This window comes from Felis catus, chromosome E3 (genome assembly GCF_018350175.1).
Source record: "Felis catus isolate Fca126 chromosome E3, F.catus_Fca126_mat1.0, whole genome shotgun sequence".
Lineage (NCBI taxonomy): Eukaryota > Metazoa > Chordata > Mammalia > Carnivora > Felidae > Felis > Felis catus.
In genome coordinates, this window is record NC_058383.1 from 18998154 (window position 1) to 19018202 (window position 20049).

The 20049-nt window shown below is 44.3% G+C and overlaps 1 protein-coding gene across 7 annotated transcripts in view; it reads left to right on the top strand.

Moving 5' to 3' along the window:
• Positions 1 to 20049, top strand: part of XPO6 (exportin 6) — a 103174-nt gene that overhangs the window by 49456 nt on the left and 33669 nt on the right. For all 7 annotated transcript variants that reach the window (XM_023246726.2, XM_023246727.2, XM_023246729.2 and 4 more), the window contains exons 7-9: positions 2853 to 3306; positions 6626 to 6752; positions 12439 to 12548. In XM_023246726.2, coding sequence (XP_023102494.2) covers positions 2853 to 3306; positions 6626 to 6752; positions 12439 to 12548 — 691 coding nt within the window. The remainder of the gene's footprint in view (positions 1 to 2852; positions 3307 to 6625; positions 6753 to 12438; positions 12549 to 20049) is intronic.

Consider the following 20049-nt stretch of genomic DNA (forward strand, 5'->3'; position numbering starts at 1 on the left):
CTGAGCCAAAGTTGGATGCTCAGCTAGCTGACTGAGCCACGCAGGCACCTCTGCATCCTCAATAATTCTTTTTTATTCTTTTTTAATGTTTTTTTAACGTTTATTCATTTTTTGATAGAGAAAGAGTGTGAGTGGGGGGGAGGGGCAGAGAGAGAAGGAGACACAGAATCCGTAGCAGGCTCCAGGCTCTGAACTGACAGTACAGAGCCCGACGCGGGGCTCGAACTCACGGACTGTGAGATCATGACCTGAGCCGAAGTCGGATGCTTAACCGACTGAACCACCCAGGCGCCCCCTCAATAATTCTTAAAGAGTGTAAAAAAGTTCTGGGATCAAAATGTTTGAGAATTGTTTCTGTAAAGCACAAAATACAGTGTAAAGATTTAGCCACTATTCCACCATCCAGAAATAACGTCATTCCAGATGCCTCTCTCTATATAGATACAGAGAGGTTAAGCTAAATAAAAAGACAAAGTGGCATCATCTCATACATTTTAATTTTTTTAAAGATTTTATTTTTAAGTAATATCTCTACCCAACGCGGGGCTTGAACTCATGACCCCAAGGTCAAGAGTCACATGCTCTCCTGACTGAGCCATCCAGGTGCCCTAGTTTTTATTTTTCATAGCAACAAATTGTAGTTTTACCTGAGTTGAATGGGAAGTATTAACCCTAAGGGAATTCCTGACCTTGGGGTGGTTTTGCCACAGGAATATTAGTTTGTACAAGACACCTCTAGGATTAAGAAGAAAAAAAAAAGATTATGAAAACCATTTTCTTACTACATGTTTTAATCCTAGCCCATATGTTTTGAGACAACGTGCTTGTGAAAGAAGAGGGAGTTAGGCAGCACACCCTCTGTGATTCCTACGTATGTTTAGTCTTGATTCTATATTTAATTCAAGCTTGCTGTAGTCCCCTTGCCACAGCTGCTCCATTCCTTAATTCTGCGTTTTTGTTTATTGCTTTATTTGCATGGTTTCACGAACAGGATCCTCCTTAAGAGGCCGTATGTTACCTGGGCAGTATGTTACCTGAGTTTTTGTGTTTGAGAAAATGTCCCCTTCCTTCGTACTCAAAGGAGAGCTTTGGGTTAAGTCATTTTCTGCCTCAGAACTTGTGGGTACTCTACCACTGCTGTCTGGTTTCTTGCGTGACTGTGGAGAAGTCTGAGTGTGGTGTTTTATCTTCTTTGCTTGTGCTTTTTCTGCCTACGTTCCTTCCTTATTCCTAAGATTCTTAGTCTTTATCATTTCTTCTTGAGGCAGAATAAGCCCCTTTATTTTGTATATGCACGTCTTTTTTTCAGGAAAGTTTTCTTCTTGTTATAGCTTTGAATGTCCGTCTTCTCTAAAGTCATGATACCTTTTTTTTGCAATCCCCATTTCATCTTGCGTGCTTTCCGTTAATCTCATGCTTCTCAAAAATGAAGCCTGTTGGAGGTTCCTCAGAAAGTTAAAAAAAGAACTACTCCAGGACCCAGCAGCACTACTGAGTATTTACCCGATGAATTACAAAAACACCAATTCAGAGGGATACGTGCACTCCTATGTTTATAGCTGCATTATTTGTAATAGCCAAGATATGGAAGCAGCCCAAGTGTCCCATCAGTTGATGAATGGATAAAGAAGATGTGGTATGTCTGTTCAATAGAATATTGTTCAGCCATTAAACACACACACACACACACACACACACACACACACAGGAGAATGACATCTTGCCATTTGCAATGACCTGTATGGATGGAGCTAGAGGTATTATGCTATGTGAAATAAGTCCGAGGAGGACAAATACCATATGATTTCAGTCATATATGGAATTTAAGAAGTAAAGCAAATGAGAAAAGGAGAAAAAGAGACAAACTAAGAAAGAGACTCTTAACTGTAGAGAACAAACCGATGGTAACCAGAGGGGAGGTGGGGGGGTGGGTGAAATAGGTGACGGGGATTAAGGAGCACGCTTGTGATGAGTGCCAGGTGATTAAAATAAAAACTTAAAAAAAAAACTAAAAAAATCAAGCATGCGCAAGAATCACTTCTTGGAAAGTATGTAAAAACCCGTGTCTCGACCACACGCCTCCAGGATCCCCAGCAGCACGTGTGGGCGGGGCCTGAGAATTTATATTTCTGACAAGCTGCCAGATGTGCTGACGATACAGGTCCACAGACTTACCTCGAGCAGCGCAGTAGTTCTCAGTGTTTTAGTCTCTGGACCCCCTTATTTAATTGAAATATAATTGACCTATAACACTGTAGCTCCAGGGGTACAATGTCATGGTGTATGTATTGCAAACTGATGGCAACGGAAAGTGGAGTTAATATCCATTACCGCACACGATTAAAAATTGTCTTTCTTATGATGGGAACTTTTAAAATTCACTCCCCTAGCAACTTTCAAATGTACGGTACGGTCTCGTTAACTAACCGTAGTCACCACCGTACATTGTATCCCCAGGACTTCTGTATCTTCTAACTGGAAGTTTGTATTTCTTGGCCCCCTTCACCCGTTTTGCCCACCCTGCCACCCAGGATGGCTTTACTCCTAAAAGTCGCCATGGTCCTCAAAGAGCTTTGTGGGTTGTATCTGTTGACATAACACTGAGGAAATTTACATTAATTCATTTAAAAAGGACTGTGATGAACTCTACATACAAACAAAGAATGTATTTTAACGAAAGATGCATTCTCCGAAGCAAACGAAAGTTTCCTGAGTGGCATTATTTTACGTTTCTACAGGTATCTTTAATGTGTAGCTTGGTGAAAGGTGGCTTTTGTTTTCTCTTTGTTGTACTTAAATTGGTTTGTAAGAGACTTGGTAGGGTGGTTGTTAAAACCTTTGTGTATTTCCAGGTGACTTACTGAGTAACCTGCTGCAGAGTCCTAGTTCAGCCAAACTGTTGAACCAGCCAATCCCCATCCTTGATGCGGAGAGTGAGTATATGTGTTCCCTGGCCTTGGAGTGCCTGGCCCATCTCTTCAGTTGGATTCCTCTGTCTGCCAGCATCACCCCGTCCCTCCTAACCACCATCTTCCACTTTGCGCGCTTTGGCTGTGACATCCGGGCCAGAAAGATGGCATCAGTTAACGGCAGCAGCCAGAACTGTGTGTTGGGTCAGGAGCGTGGCCGTCTTGGGGTCCTGGCCATGTCCTGCATCAATGAACTCATGTCCAAGAACTGTGTGCCTATGGAATTCGAAGAGTATTTACTGCGTATGTTCCAGCAGACTTTCTACCTCCTGCAGAAAATCACCAAGGATAACAATGCCCACACGGTGAAGAGCAGGCTAGAAGAACTCGATGAGAGGTAATGAACACGGGTGTGGAACCGGCCGCGCCCTAAGAAGGGGCCTTGACCGTTTACCGTGTTGTGCCGCATGGTGTCTGTAATCCTCTTTGGTTTCAGAATTTGGGGCTCCTGATGAGGAACGGACAGGTAGGTGTGTACCAGTAAGTCTGAGCTTAGCTGGAAGGGCTAGGGTGGTAGAGGGGAGCGAGCCACGTTTGGAAAGTGACTGTGAATTGTGCAGGTTTGTTGTCTTTTCCCCCGTCTGTCTCCTGTCCTCCCTTCCACCCCCTCCCTTCGTCCTCACGATTCGCCTGCAGGTCTGAGTGGCACAGGAGCCGAGTCTGCTGCTCGTGCGTAGCCAGGAACGTGGGAGGAGGCCGCGGAGGTACAGGAGTTCTAATCCCCCCTTTTCACTTGACGTTGCTTGTCAGTTTTGACTCCGTGACTTTCCCCCAGTGCACATCGTGCAGCGTGTAGGCATGTCGTTGTTACTGTGAGTTTTACACACACGGCACATTTCCATCAAAAGCAAGAGATGGGAATATGGGCACGTCTTAGCGTGGCACACACCGTGTTTCTTTGTGACCCTCCCCTTGAATGGAGCTGAAAATTACCTCGCTTTTCCTTCTGAAGTACTCACACAGATGACGCTGTCACGGTACCCTGAGGCGTGGTCTCATGTATCTCCCTCCAGATGATGTCATTTATCTGTCTTAGAGCTTTCATCGATGTGACGCTGGCTACTGCTGTGTAAAAGCAAGAGAGCAAATTAGAAACTTACATATAAAAGCATCATGTTGACTGTTCAGAAACTTCCAGGCAGATACATTGTATTGAGTTAGAAAATTCTTCTAGAGCGCTGGGCAGCAAATGTTGTTAATATGTTAATCCACTTTCCTTGGCTTGCTTTTTGCTATTAAGCTGCGTAGAGTTAAGGCATTTTCCTTTTCCTTAGAGTAAGTAGCAGAATGTAAAGTCAAGTGCTTACAGACCATTTTAGTGCTTTTTAATTTAGCAACTTTGTTAAGGTTTTCTAAAGTTAAAAACATAGATGCCTAAGATTGTTTTGGTTTGGTCCATCGTAAACAAGCTTTGTGCGAAATTTTCTTTGTATAATCACAAAAGAGCTCATAATCTCTTATGGTGATATGTTGGTTTTATTTTTCATTTTATAATAGCTTTCTGTATGAATTCAGAGGCATCGGCATGCAAACACACAATTTCATATCCTTTCTAGCTTTGGTTAAGAAAGGCTGCACTTCATATGTTAAAAAAAGTCTAGCCGCTCGTACCGACCATCAGGTATCAGTTGTTTTGAGTTTTACGTGAGGCATAACGTTCGCGATGGCTGACGTTCTGATGGCATAGAGATGTCGTCGTGGGTTACCTATGTACTGATTTTGTTACGTGTAACTTCTGTGCTTTTGGTTTTATATTTTAATCCTATGCTTCCTATTGCCCTGTGAAAGCTGAGAGGTGCCTGGAAGCAGAAAGGTGACATGAACAATACTGTGTGCTTGCTTCCTGGCTCTTGGGCCCCCGACCACTAATTCTAAACAGCTAAGTCCATTCTCGGTTGTTTAGGGGCTACTTACCCCAGGGCCTTTGCTTCTCTTCTCCTTTCCTGCCTGTTTCTAACTTTCAACTGCTCATTAGCACCTGTACCAGAAGGTGGGCAAGGGAAAGAAAATGAGGTGAAATAAAATCTATAGTTTTAGCTGCCGAAAGGCCCTTGTTTGTGTGCCCAAAAACTTGGGTTGGAGAGTGAAATAAAATCGAGATTGCGTGACATTTACCCAAGCTTCTCTTTATTTCATGGGTGGCAGGGAATTGAGTGCATCTTCCTAGAGAGCAGCAAACTGGGTGACGGCTCTGACTGTCACGTTAGAAGCAGAACGAGGAATAAGGAGCCCCTGCTGTTGGGTATCTGTGGTCAAAGGCATCGAGAGAAGTCTCTTCACGCCTGACTCTCTCTAAAAACAGTTGATTCAAACGCCTTAACTGTGTTTCAAGTTTTTGGTCCCATGATCCACAGAGACGGCCATTCTCCTGATCAAGCAGATTAATGTTTTTGTTTTTGTTTTAAACTGCAGAAAAGTTTACATGTGTGTTAGCTAGCCGTTTGGAGGTCAGGCAGGCAGGTTGGCCGCCCTCAGGGTGCTGGGTCCCAGGCACAATGTGGGACATTTTATTTATGGGGCAATTTTGCTCTTCTGCGTAGTTGTCTTTTTCTCCCCCATTATTATTGCATAGATCCTTGCTTTAAAAAAAAAACAAAAAAACAAAACTTTTTGCAGTTAGGATTTTCAGAATTGGTTTTAGCCATTATTTAATTTTTGACTAAGGCCCATAAGTAAGTCTTTATCGGTGTCCGCAATGTGATCTCTGGAGGTACGTCCATCTCATTTTCGAATCACCTTTTGGTATTTAGGGGCTTAAAATGACAGTTTGTGACATGTGAGAGTGATGATGTGCTGTGTATCTAGTAACAACAGTCTCTTATCCTTGCAGCTGGGACCCACACTCCTCTGGGAAATGATATTGTACATACACATGAGTTGGGGAGCCACTGTGCTGTGAAAGGAAAGAGCACTGGCGTGGGAGTGGATGGTAGTCGGTAGTCCCATTTTGCCACGAGCTGGCCCAGTGACCTTGGGCGGGTCACTGGATCTCCCTGGGCCTCGTCTGTATAGTGAAGCGCCAGACTGAATTGTCCCCGAGGCCTGTCCAGCTCGGGCAGCTTCTTCCCCTCCCTTATATTTGCAGTCACTTTCTGAGTAGATCGGGATGTGCTTACGTTTATTGAGTGCCGGGAGCCGGAGGGCGGGGGGGGGTGGGGGTGGGGGGGAAATGAGCATTAGGTTCCAAGTCTGCATATACGTTATCCAGATGCCATGCCTTTGGTATAGCCTTGTTTTGTTCTTAGCACATTCACGTTAATATTTTGGGCTCCTAGCAAAGGCAGCCGGCCTTCCAGACTTGCCACATTGACATGACGCACATGCTCTGCCCCTTGACTTTTTAGTATCATTTTCTTTCCCTTGAATCGGTTGTAACATGAAGGACTTAGAAACCGCGAGAGCCCTAGTTTATAAGATGTCTTAGTAGAGAGTGCCTGAGGATTAAAGTTGCTTTTCTGCTATGTTTCAGGTGGTAATGGAATGAAGGGTTGCCTGACCTGTAGGTAATTGTTGCAGGCCTTTATCTTTTTAACTGAAAAGCTGTTTTAAATCTGTGTTAGTTCTGTACTGAAAGAAATTTGGATTGAATTTGAGTTCTCTTCTAAGGAGGTGGCTGGGTTTCTGATCGTCTCTTCTCGTCTTCTTGTCTTACTTAGCTATGTCGAGAAGTTTACTGACTTCCTGCGGCTCTTCGTGAGTGTCCACCTGAGAAGAATCGAGTCCTACTCCCAGTTCCCTGTGGTGGAGTTTTTGACGCTTTTGTTCAAGTACACATTTCATCAGGTAAAGCACCAGCACCACTCATCCTTTTCCTCCTGAAAAAGCGCGCTTTGTTGTTTCCAGGGTAAAGAGTTTATTTCCCGAACATTTATACAGTGTTGGCTTTGTGAAGATTAACACGTTTGTCCTTCCTAATGACCCTTTGAGGTGGGTGTTACTATCGTCATCTCCACTTCCCAGATAAAGAAACTGAGGCGCAGAGTAACCGGCTCAGGGTCATACAGTTAATTAAGTGGTGGGACCAGGCGTTTGAACTAGAGTCTGTGTTCTTAACCACTGTTTCGTTGGAGAAGCAAAAGATAGAAATAGTCTGAAATTAGGGCCTTTCCTTCTGTAACTGGCACTAAAACTTCCTACAGGGAGATGAGAAATAATGAAGCTCGGGGCGCCTGGGTGTTCGGTGGGTTAAGCGTCCGACTCTTGGTTTTTCAGTTCAGGTCATGATCCTCGTGGTTTGTGGGTTTGAGCCCTTTGGGATTCTCTTGTCTGCCTGTCTCTCTCTGCCCCTCACCCGCTCACTCTCTGTCTCTCTGTCTCTCTTAAATAAATAAACGTTAAAAAAAAGCAATATTTAAAAAAAAATTAATACTGAAGCTCTGAGGGGTTAAGTTTTGGCGGATCGGATTTTTGCTCCCATTCAACAAACACTTTTTGAGCTCCTTGTGTATCAGGAGCTGGGCGTATAAACCCTCACAAGCAAAGTCCTTGTGCCTTGTTTACATTTTGTGGCCCAATGTCTTTTCTTTATATACATATTTTAAACGGTTTATTGAGGTAGAATTATATATCTCATGAAATTCACCCATCGTGATTGTACAGCTCCGTGATGCTCACTAGATTTATAGACTGGTGCAGTCATCATCAGCCTGGTTTTAGACATTTCTGTCGTGTCTTCTCCCTTGTACATTTGTGTGTGTGTAATTTATTTTTTAATTCCAGTATAATTAATGCAGTGTTATGAGTTTCAAGTGTACAATATAGTGATTCAACAGTTCTGTACATTACTCAGCGCTCATCCTTCTGTGAGTGTCTTTAAAATAAGTTTTCTATTGAAGTATCACACCCATTCGGAGAAGCGCATAGATCCTGCGTGGACAGCTTGATGAATTTTCCCAAAATGAACACAGCCATGTAACCACCACCTTCGTCAAGAAGTAGAACATTACTGCCAGCTCCGCCTTGGGTGCCTTCCCCTTCACTTCCTGTGCGTCACCCCAATCTTGACCTTAACGTCCCAGATTCCTTTTGCCTGTTGTGGAACTTCTCTCAGTGGATGTCTCCAGTATATATTTGTTTTGTCTTGGTTTTTCATTCCACATCATGTTTGTGAGATTCACCTGTGTTGTGTGTGTGGCAGTAGTTTGTTTTCATTGCTTTACAGTAAGTCATTATCTGAAAATCTGTCCCACTGCAGATATGAGCTGCTCGGTTTTTGGTGACCATGAATTCTCTTGCAGTGGGCGTTCTCATACATGCTTTTGGGTGTACCTGTGTAGCTCTTTCTGTTGGCGTAACCTGGGTATGACGTTCCCGGGTCAGGGAAGGCATGTGATTTTATAAGTTGTGGATTTTACGTGTCGTGGAAGTTTAAACCACCAATGATGTAGCTTCACGAGGGTAGAAGAGAGACAAGGGCCTAGGCTGGGAGGGGTGTGTGTGTGTGGTTGGGGATTTGGTGTGTGAGCTAGCCTTTTTCAGGGGGGTACTCGGCACATAAAAGTAAGCGCCCCCAGTGGGTGAGGGTGAACCACTCCTGGGTGCAGCAGGGAGGGTGGGGGTGGAGGAGGACTAGGGTTGAAGTATCAGGATGTCTGGTAGAGGGGCCAGTGAGTGCAGGGCAGGAAGGACAGCACTCTCAGTTCACCAGACCTAAGAGGGGATGGGAGAGGTGATGAGATGTGGGAGGGCGAGGGGGTGGGAGAGAAGCATTCTGGGTAGGAGCGTTTCGAGATGGATCCAGAGACCTCCCGGAGGGGACCGGGAAGAAAGGATTCAGTAGATACGTTAGAATAAGTGTAGCAGAAATGAAAGAGATAGGGAGCCAGTGCTGAGGTCACAAAGAAGGGGTTTTGGGGAAAGTGGAATGAAAATGTTTTGCAGTTTGCTCTGCCTGTGAAGTTTTATATCTGCCCTTTATATATGACATAGAAGAAAGCTAAGTACAAGTTTTAAAGTATGCATGTCTTATGCCTACTTTTTTGGACCTGAACCCAACAAACAGTTCTGTGTTGGAGCTCTGGTTGTTTCTATGAGGTCTGTGTCCTTGGGGCAGTCTTTTTAATTGCCTTCGATTTCAGTTTCCTCACTTAAGGAGATCGACTGTGGTGGGCATCTTCACAGTCTTGCCCCTGTTCATCTTCTGTGGTCCTTTGCCTAGAATTTTAGGTGTTGGTTTTTCATTGAAATCAAAGTGGTGGTTTTGTATGTTTATATATTACATGTATATACTGGGAAAAGAAATGAATATGGTCATGAAGCAGACAACAGGCTTCTTTCTTTGTCCTTTACCCGAGGTTACTGTCAGCTGAGCTTCCTTGCCCTCTCTTGGTCTCCTGTATGAGGACCTTCCTTCCTTCCGTTCTTTTTTTTTCTCTTTCAAAACATTAAGAAAATTTTTTTAAATCATTTATTTGTTTATTTTTTAATTTACATCCAAGCGAGTTAGCATACAGCGCAACAATGATTTCAGGAGTAGATTCCAGTGATTCATCCCCTATGTATAACGCCCAGTGCTCATCCCAACAGGTGTCTTCCTTATGCCCCTTTCCCATTTAGCCCATCCCTGCTCCCACAACCCCTCCAGCAACTCTGTTTGTTCTCTGTATTTAAGAGTGTCTTATGTTTTGTCCCCCTCCCTGTTTTTATATTATTTTTGCTGCCCTTTCCTTATGTTCATCCGTTTCGTGTCTTAAATTCCTCATATGAGTGAAGTCACATGATGTTTGTCTTTCTCTAATTTTGCTTAGCATAATACCTTCTAGTTCCATCTGCGTAGTTGCAAATGGCAAGATTTCATTCTTTTTGATTGCCGAGTAATACTCCATTGTGTGTGTGTGTGTGTGTGTGTGTGTGTGTGTGTCTGTGTGTGTGTGTGTACACACCACATCTTCTTTATCCATTCATCTGGAGGCCCCTCCTTTCTGGGTGTGGGCTCTTGGACTATGGGAGTCAGTGTCCTTTGAGGTCCAGGAAGAAGCAGATTTGAGCATTGGGTGGAGGGGCAGGAAGCTAGAAGGTATTCTGCGCAGTTTACCGTAGGCTGGGCTGCCTATCGTAAATGGGCAGGGTGCACTCCAGGGTCAGGAGCTGGCGGTAGTAAGGGAGTTCTTTGGGGTAAGACTTAAGAATAAGAAATGAAGTGCCCTCAAGAGACAGTTTTAAGTTCTCATCTGGTCATTAACAGTGTGATCATACTTTATCATGGTTTAATTATCTGCAAAGCTGGAAAACGTTCTTTCCTCTTGTCTAGAGGGTTATGAGTGTACTCATATTTTTGCCTTTTGTTTCTAAAATTCAGAGGGGTGCCTGGCTGGCTCAGTTGGCGGAGCATCTGACTCTTGGTCTCAGGGTCGTGAGTTCGAGCCCCGTGTTGAGTATAGAGATTACTTAAAAAAATTTCATAAGAAATTTTAGTACTGGTCCTCATGTGTTGAAGGAATAGTAATAAGACAAAGGTGGTGTTAGTATCTTTCTATAAGCATCTCCTCTCTCGTTTCTTGTCCTACATTTTTTCTTTCACTGAAGTGTCCCACCACAGCCCCTCTGGCCACTATAGCTCAGCAGGTGTTTGCCTCCAGCGTTGCTCCCCTCGCTGTGGTGTCCCCTCTGAGCATCTGATTTCTGTCTTCCTGGTCCTCTTACTGCATCCTTCGCAGTTCCTTCTGGGCCTTGCATTTTCATCCCGCCCCCTTTTCCTGAAACAGTGCCTGGGGGGGTGTGGCACCGGGGAACGGGGCTCTACGCCAGGAGTCTGAAGTTCCACATTCTGGTTCTCTTTCTGTTCCTTATCTTTTCATCTTGCGCAGGTGACTTTGCTTTGGAGCCTTGGTTTCGTTTCTTTTCTTTTTTTTTAAATATGTTTTTATTTATTTTTGAGAGAAAGACAGCACAAGCAGGGGAGGGGCAGAGAGAGAGGGAAACACAGAATCTGAAGCAGGCTCCAGGCTCTGAGCTGTCAGTACAGAGCCCGACGCGGGGCTCGAACTCACAGACTGAGATCATGACCTGAGCTGAAGTCTGACGCTTAACCGACTGAGCCACCCAGGCGCCCCCCAAAAGTACTTCCTGATCAGCTGTTCTGTGGAAGAGAACATGGGTGTTTTTAAACCTAGGAAGGCCAACTGAGTGATTGACTCACAGGGAGCTCAGCAAGCTGAAGCCAGGGAAGACTCCCACCTCCTGGCTGTGCAAACTGAGTGCCTGTCTACAGGCTACTTATATTATTTCCACGTGGCTTATTGTTTTCTGTGCTTATTCTTCTGGTTCACTTCATGTCATGGACATCCTGGATTTTGCAAAGGATGAAGTGGAGACAGGAAATGGTCATTTTCTTTTCAGAGGATGGCCCTGTCAGGTCCTGATTGTCAGTTCCAAGGCAACCCTGTGAGTTGTGAGGTTGGACTCTGCCCCAGTCTGCCCCGGAAAAAGTTAGCTTTCTGTCTCAGACTGCGTACAGAACTTCCATCTCCTGCTACCACCCAATGGGCAAATCCCACACATGCCCTTATAAGCCTCTGGATTTCCTTGTGGATCCGAGATGGAAGGAAACTGATCCAAGAAGATGATGGTCAAACTTCTTTCCCTTTCTGGTCCTGCCGCCCAACATTGCTTCAATGAAGCAATCACAAAATCAAAGAGCTCTTATAGGTAGCAAGAAATTCAGTGGATATAGAAGGGATTGGGGGGGGTCCACAAGTTGAAATTGAATATGCGTGAGAAGGACTAGACGTTGGAGAATGTAGTGCCTGGAGTTTACATGAAATAGAATCTCAAGGCTCTTGAGGAATCAGAGCGCAGTGAGTCAGGCACTAGACCCTACAGAGACTTGTTCTTCTCTCCTCACTTTGTCTTTGTCAACACCTGGTTAGAGGTTGCTCTTAGCCCATTGGACACCCCTCCTTCTGCAGATGAGATCATGCCTGAGAGTCAGACTTAAGCTAATTTTCAGTCTGTTATGTAGGAAGACTGCAGATGTTACTTTTCTAACTTTCAAATATGTAAACTTGTCGCCTTCAGAACCATCGAAACTTACTTCTGGTTTCCTGATGATATGTAGAAGGAGCATTTACTGGGGTGGGAGGGGGGTGGTAAAGGGACCTGGTTTGAATAAATCCTGTCCCTGGATCTCAATTTCTTTTTCTCTAAAACAGATTTGAATGGGATGATCTGTAAGAGTCCTCCCCATCAATCTCAGATTTAAAGATTGGTGTCTGCTTGGCTTATTTTGTAATTAAGTTTGTCCTGCATAGAATCTCCCTAATAATGATATGTTCCATGGCACCTTTGTCTTGTTAGGTTCACCAGGGCCCAGTCATGAAAACCATTTGAAAGATTGCAGTTGTGGTTACCGGGAAGTGGAGGGAATCTAGGCTTAGGGTTGTACCATTCTGATGGAAATAAACACTGGTGGGGATGTTTCTCAGGAGCTGCGTTAAGTAATTTCATTGTCTGGATTTCTTTTGCATCATAGCCTACTCATGAAGGTTACTTCTCTTGTTTGGATATCTGGACGCTCTTTCTGGACTATCTGACAAGTAAAATTAAAAGCCGTCTGGGAGACAAGGAAGCAGTTCTCAACAGGTAAACCTCAGAAATACTGATAAATAGAAATAGACATTTTTGCGTTTTTCTTGTGGCTTAAAGGGACAGCCAGGCCGTCAGACCTCTTCAGTGAAACTGGGTCACACAAGCTGGGTAGGTAGTAATGTCATTGAGCATTTTCATATATTTTTTCCCCCTTTAAATATTTCATTTTCTTAAAACATTTTATTTTCTGATTAAAAATGTAATTTGTATAGTTCTTTAGCTGTGATAACTGTCTCAAGGGTTTGTTTTTAAGTGGCCCTTATTTTAGAGATTAAAAACTGAAGTATTTATTGGATGGATGAAATGATAGGACGTCTGGGATTTGCCTTAAAATAATCCACTGGGATAGAGGGAAAGGAGGGTTGGCCGTGTGTTGATAATTGATGTTGACCTTTATTGATGGTAACTTGGGGTTCATTATATGCTAGCTCCTTTTGTATGTGTGTGAAAATTTCCTAAGTAAAGTATAGTAAATACCTGCTGTGAAAAATAAGTATTTTAAAAACTAGGAAAAGATAGAAAAATATAAAGAAAAGATATCCATAATCCCACAGTCCAGCGATAATTACTTTTGTACTTTCTATTGTATTTATTTCTATTTTATTTATTTATTTAATTTAAAAAAATGTTTATTTATTTTAGAGAGAGAGCGCGAGTAGGGGAGGGGCAGAGAGAGGGAGACACAGAATCCGAAGCTGGCTCCAGGCTCCGAGCTGTCAGCACAGAGCCAGATGCAGGGCTTGAACCCATGAACTGCGAGATCGTGACCTGAGCTGAAGTCGGATGCTTAACCGATTGATCCACCCAGGCGCCACTCTATTGTATTTTTTAAAAAACAGAAAATGGGGAAATGTTTTTCCCCTTATGTTCCTCAAGGTCATTTTTCTTGCTTGCAGGCAGAAAGTGTAGTTCCTGCCCACCGTAGTTATTTAGTTAAGAAGTGAAATATTGAGCTAATGAATCTAGAACGCTTGGCACATTACGAATGCTCGCTCAGTAGATGGCATCAGTGGTTGGTGGTGAGTGAACACCCCTTCCTAGCAATGTGACCCGTGGGGGGCGGCGAGGAGAATCCTGGCCTGGGAAGAGATCGGACCCTCTGGAAACCCACCCTTGTATTGCTGAAGTTTTAATGAGTTTTTATAATCTTAAACTGAATATTTGCATTTCAAGTTAAAAATCTGCACTTTTGTTCCCAAACATTATTTGTGTGATTGCAAAATAGCTTGCAAGTTGCTTTGTTGTCAGGTCAGATGTGCTTTGTGGGTGTATATTCGTGTATCCGAAACTCTTACACAACAGTAGATCCTGTTTTTGGTGATTTTGCCAACTAAAAGTTAGTTATTGTGTTTTTGAATGAGATTCTTCAAAGGAAAGGTATTTTTGCCTTATTCTCTATTTTGTATGCTGAACAGTTGGGTCCTGTAGTTCCGGGACTGTGCTTGATTTTGCTATGTTTAGTGGGAGACTTGACATCTCACGCTTGTTGGAAGAATAAACTGAGGAAATGATTAATATGAAAATGCTTTTTAAAGCACAGTACGAAAGTGTTTTAGGTGTGGAGAATATGGTTCCATTGAGAAAATCTGCAGAGTGTAGTATTAAATAGATTTTAGTATTAATCTGGCAGATTATTAGTGTTAAAGATACACTTGTGCACACCAGCCTACCGACAGAAGGAGCAGTGGTATACAATTTAAATTCCTTTTCTGCTTCATGGGAGCAGTGTTACTTTTGGTCAAGTTATATGCTGATCACATTTCCTCTTGCAAAATGTGCATGTTGACTTCTCTCTCAGGATGGTGAGGATTCAAGGAAATCACATATATAACATGCCTGGCACAGTATTTAGCCTGTGTTGGGCACTCAGTAAATGGTCGCAGTGATGACTGCAACCATGATGATAAGTAGTAGAAGACGTTGCTGCCGTCGGACTGTGGTGGTGACCATGGGGTTCAGTGATCAGGGCCCCCAGGTGGCCTAAAGGCCTTTTAGTCCACCTTCAAATGTTGACCTGTCTGCCCAGGCATCTGTCATCTGATGTCACTGGGTTGTCAGGGGTGATGGCTGATCACTTTCAACACTAGGAATTTGTTTTGATGTTTATTTATTTGAGAGAGAGTGTATGAGTAGGAGAGGGAGAGAGAGGGAGGGAGGGAGAGAGAGAGAGAGAGAGAGAGAGAATATGAATCCCAAGTGGGCTCTGTGCTGTCAACACAGAGCCCAACGATTTGGGGCTCAATCTCAAAAACCATGAGGTGAAACCTGAGCTGAAATCAAGCACAGGATGCTTAACTGACTGAGCCACCCACATGTCCCTAAGAGTTTTTTTATTGATCATTTGATTATCATCCTAAGTGAGGCTTTCTAATTCTTTATGACTTTTTTTAATGTTTATTTTTGAGAGAGAGAGAGAGAGAGAGAGAGAGACAGTGTGAGTAGGGGAGGGGCAGAGAGGGGGAGACACAGAATTCGAAGCAGGCTCCAGGCGCTGAGCTGTCAGCACAGAGCCCGATGCAGGGCTCGAACCCATGGACCAGACCGTGAGATCATGACCTGAGCTGAAGTTGGACTGAGCCACCCAGGTGCCCCTATGACTTTTTTTCCCCCAAACATACAACACTTTTATGCCCTTGAAAAACAAAAAAAGCCTTGAAATCTTCAAAGCTGGTCTGGGGTTTTTTGCTATTAGTTAACCATCACCAGGGAACTGTTTATTGAGCAGATATCACTTAGTATCTGGGTTACAGATTACAAAGAGGGCTGTATAAGGTAGCCCGCTGAGGGGCACAAAGAAAATAGTTGAATTTTAACGTCTGTATTTTTCTGGTCACCTCTTAAACACTGTATATTTATGCACGTGTGCGCTCAAGTCCTTAAATGAAAGTTTTGAAGTGTGGCAACCACTGTTCTAGGTTCTAAGAGACCCTGATGCGTCAGAGATGTGCTGTTTCGCAAAAGTAGTTGACAAAGACCACTGGCTACTGGTCGTGACCCACTCATTTTAACTAAAGCACGTAAATGTGATCAAATGTTTTTCGGCTGGTAAAATGCATCTGAAAGAAGTTGAGGTGCTTCTGGAATCACATTTGTGGCTTAAGCCAGAATTTCAGAAGCAATTGATGTTGCAGGAACTCGTCAAGAATGTTTTCTTGGTGTCTTAAATGGGAAACGTAGGTGTGGTTAAGTCACTCAGTTCCTGTCCCTTGCGGTTTACAGGTTTTGCATCATCCATCACAACAAAGTGGTGTAGGCATTGTAGGCTACAAATTTAGAAGCACGAATGTACATGAGTTTATTTTTGGACCTAGGAACTTGGAAATCGGAGCTCCTCATGTTCCTCACTCCGTGAGAATGCTCCAGAGTTTCTTGATCAGAGCTGCTGGGGACTTGGGTCCCTCTGTGCGAGGACTGTGTTCTGTAACTTAGCAGAACAAAGCCGCTGCTGGAGCTCGTGGTCCGGGTTGGCCATCTTCAGGTGGTGGTTTGGGAAGACCTGAATTTCAGTTTCCTTTTCCTCCGTTGTACTCTGGGGAAGGTTGTGCCGACTTACAGGTTGTTGAGTAAACGAAGTGAACCGGTGCGTGTCGAGTAGCTTGGCCAACAGTAGGTGTTTGGTGAAGAATGATTCTCTTCTACTCGCTCCCTCCCACTCCCTTCTCTCTGTGCTTGTCACTGTGAGAGGAGCCACCTGTGTAGGAACTTCTTGCAGGAAGAGGAGGAAACCTGAAGGGAGTTAAGCAACCTCTAAAGTTCTCGAGTCATGTCCTGTGACCGCTTCGTCGTGAGAGTGCTGGCCAGGACCAGCCACAGAGCAGCCAGGGATCCCGAGTGACACCGGGTTGGGCTGTAAACACATGTGGGCGAGCGTGAGAACAATTGCTGCCCTTTCCTTCCGGGTGGGTTTTCTGCTTAACAAAAAGGAAGTGCTGTTGTGACCCGTGACATTTTGATACACTTAATAAAAGGTGTCAACTAGGTTTCTATCAGGGCTCCGGTCGTTTCCTGGCTCCTAGGAAGAGAAATTCATGCTGTTGACGGCCCCAGAGAGCAAGTGAATGGGGTCTCAGTGATTTCAAAATTGGGCCGGCATCCCACCCCTGTCCTTTGTAGCCCTCTCTCACTTGGACTTTTGTCTGTTTATTGCCTGCATTTATTCATGTTTTTGTTCATTTGTTCTTTCACCCGTCCTTTGTTTACTGAACACCTACTCTGTAGTTGTCCTAACGTGTACAGTTTTATTTAACTCAGAGGTTGGGGTGCTTCGGAATCACATTTGTGGCTCCAGTCACAGAGGTCTGTAGGTTTATGACCGTTGCATGTTTAAACATTTAATGCTACACATTTCTCTCTGAGTACTGCTTTAGCTTCATCCAAAAAAATTTTTAAGTTTGTTTTTGAGAGAGAGAGAGAGAGAGATACATAGAGAGAGAGAGAGAGAGAGAGAGAGAGAGAGAGAGAGAGAATGCTCAGAGAGAGAGAGGGAGGCCCAGAATCTGAAGCAGGCTCCAGGCTCTGAGCTGTCAGCACAGAGCCCGACGCAGGGCCCAAACCCATGGGCCGTGAGATCATGACCTGAGCTGAAGCTAGATGCTTAACCAAGTGAGCCATACAGGCACCCCTCACTGAAGATATTTTCTAATTTCTCTTGGGGTTTCCTCTTTGCTGTTTAACTTCCAGATATTGGAGATTCTCCATCTGTCTTGTTACCATATTCTAGTTACCATGATCTGCAAACGTAGTTTGTGTTCTTTTTAATTTCAGCTCTTTTTAATTTGTTAAGGTTTGTTTTATGACTTAGTTTTCTTGGTGATTGTTCATCGCTCACTTGAAAAGAGTGTGTATTCTGCTGTTGTCGGATGGGGTGTTGTGTAAATGTTGGTTAGGTTGGGTTGGCAGGTGGCATTTCTGTGTGTCCTCTGTCATGTTCAGTCAGTGACCGGGAGAGAGGTAAGCTCTCCGTGTGTAATTGTGGGTTTACCAATGTCTCCTCTCAGCCCTTATCAGTTTTTGCTTCATTTATTTTGAGACTCTGTTGTTAGTTTCACACAAATTTAGTTTCCCTTTTCAGTATGTCTGTTTGACTCTCTGTCTTTATCTGAGGTTTTTAAGAGGTTGCTCTGGTATTACAATATGTCTACTTTTCCTTTTAACCCTTCACCACTGAGAGTGTATGTAGAAGAAGCCTTGTCACCACATAGATCCTTTTGCCTTCCCTTTATACTGAAGTTGCCACATGTTTTATGTCTATATACATGGACGACCCCAGCAGACAGTGTTTTATTTTTGCCTTCATCCATCATTCATATTTAAAAATTTTTTTTTTCAACGTTTTTTATTTATTTTTGGGACAGAGAGAGAGCATGAACGGGGGAGGGGCAGAGAGAGAGGGAGACACAGAATCGGAAACAGGCTCCAGGCTCCGAGCCATCAGCCCAGAGCCTGACGCGGGGCTCGAACCCACGGACTGCGAGATCGTGACCTGGCTGAAGTCGGACGCTTAACCGACTGCGCCACCCAGGCGCCCCCATCATTCATATTTTAAAGATCTGAAGAGGAGAGAAGTAGTCTGGAGAACACTAGAGAAATGGTATTTACCCAGACATTTTCAATTTCTTGCTTTTGTCCTTCGTTCTTAAAGTTCCAGGTTTCTTTCCTATGATCATTTACTTACTGTATTAACGAGCTTGGGCTGTCCTGACAAAATACCACAGGCCGGGTGGCTTAAACAGCGGGAGTTTGCTTTGTCACAGTTCTGGAGACTGGAAGTCCCGGCTCAAGGTGCTGGCAGGTTCACTTCCTGGTGAGGACTCTTCCTGGCTTGCAGACTCTCGCCTTCTCCGTGTCCTCATGTGGCCCTTCTGTGCTTGCACGGGAGAGTGAGTGGCACACATGCACTCTCCCCTGTCACTTTCTCTTCATGTAAGGCCACTGTCCCGTTGGATAGGGTCCCACCCTTATGACCTCACGTAACCTCTGTTCCCATTTTATAGGCCTTATCTCCAAGTACAGTCACACGGGGGATAGGGCTTCAACATAAGAATTTCCAGTGGACCCAGTTCAATTCAGTGCCTAGCACCTCCTGCCCGAAGAACATTACGGAGGATGGTTATACCAGCTGCCTTAAAAAAAAGTCTTCGATAATTCCAGGGTACTGGCGTCTTGAGGTTGGCTTCTGTTGATCGTCTTTCCCTTGATTAATGGTCAGTGTCTCCTCATTCTTTGTATGCTGACTAGTATCTCGAATGCTTTTACCTCTTTATGTGAACCAGCCTCAGGCATGGCTTCCGTCACCACGGTCACCTTATGCTCAGAGATACTGCATGTAGAGACCTCGCACCCGCAACGCAGGTAGCAGGAATGAGAAGGGGAGAGTTGGACAAAAGGCTCTTGTCCGGAGGCTCTGCCCTGTGACTCCTCTTAGCATGTCCTCGACCACTGCCATCTGCGAGGGAGGCTGGGAAATGTGGTCTTGCACTTGGCCTCAGCGCCCAGTGTTGTCTTGCTGAGGAGGAAAGGAAGAACGGGTCTTGGGTAGGGAGCCGGAGTCTGCCACACCCGAATACTCTGCCCACCTTCACCAGCCACTTGGGGAGAGCAGTTACTACTGAGTGTGTTTAGCCTGGTTCGTGGTTGGGGTCCATTTTCTATGGGATAAGCTTTTTTTGCAGCCAGAGCTGCTAACTGCCGGTAGGGGTTTAGGTCTAATTTAGGGTTATTCTGTGCATTTTACAAAGTCTTTAAAGTCCCTTTTGAGCTCAGCAGGACAACTTGTAGATGACGGGTTTCATCTGTCCTCTGGTCTGAAGTGGATTTTCTTTCCTAGCAAAATTGTGAAAATGCACTGGTCCATCGTAGTGATTTATAGCATAAACCTTGTGTAACTAACTTTAGGAATTTATGTCTGAGCAAATGGCAAATATAAGCTCCAGGCTTAAGTGTTTGATCTTACCTTTCTCTGAAGTTGACTGAAATAGGATTTTGAGTCTGCTGGCAGTTCTTCCCACAGACGTTGCCTATTTTGTGAGTGATCTTCCCTGCCAGTGTTACTTTCTGGGCGGCCTTGCTTGGTTGCCTGTCCAGCCTGGGTTGTTAAGTCATTTGCAAACACTGCGGGGAGGGGTGGTCAGTGTTTCTGTCTTAGTGAAAAAAAGAACTCTTGTGCTTACCAGACTCTGCAGTGTGACAGCATAGGAGGATTTCCAAGTAGTCTCGAGACTATGTACAGAGTCGTTACAAGGGTTGTAGCAGACTAGATGGACTGACTGTATTTGATCTTGGCGCTGGATTCCTTTTAGCTGTGGTTAGCATGTCTGGTATTCACCTGCGTTGGATTAGATGGTTCATCAGGTAGAGTCCTGTCAGGAGAACGGACACCACACTTAATTGTTTTAAGAATTCGGTGTAAGAGATTGATGAAACCGGTGTTGGAGGGCCGGAAGAGCAAGAAGGAGACACCAAGATTCAGCAGATGAGAACTACAGGAGGCAGCCCA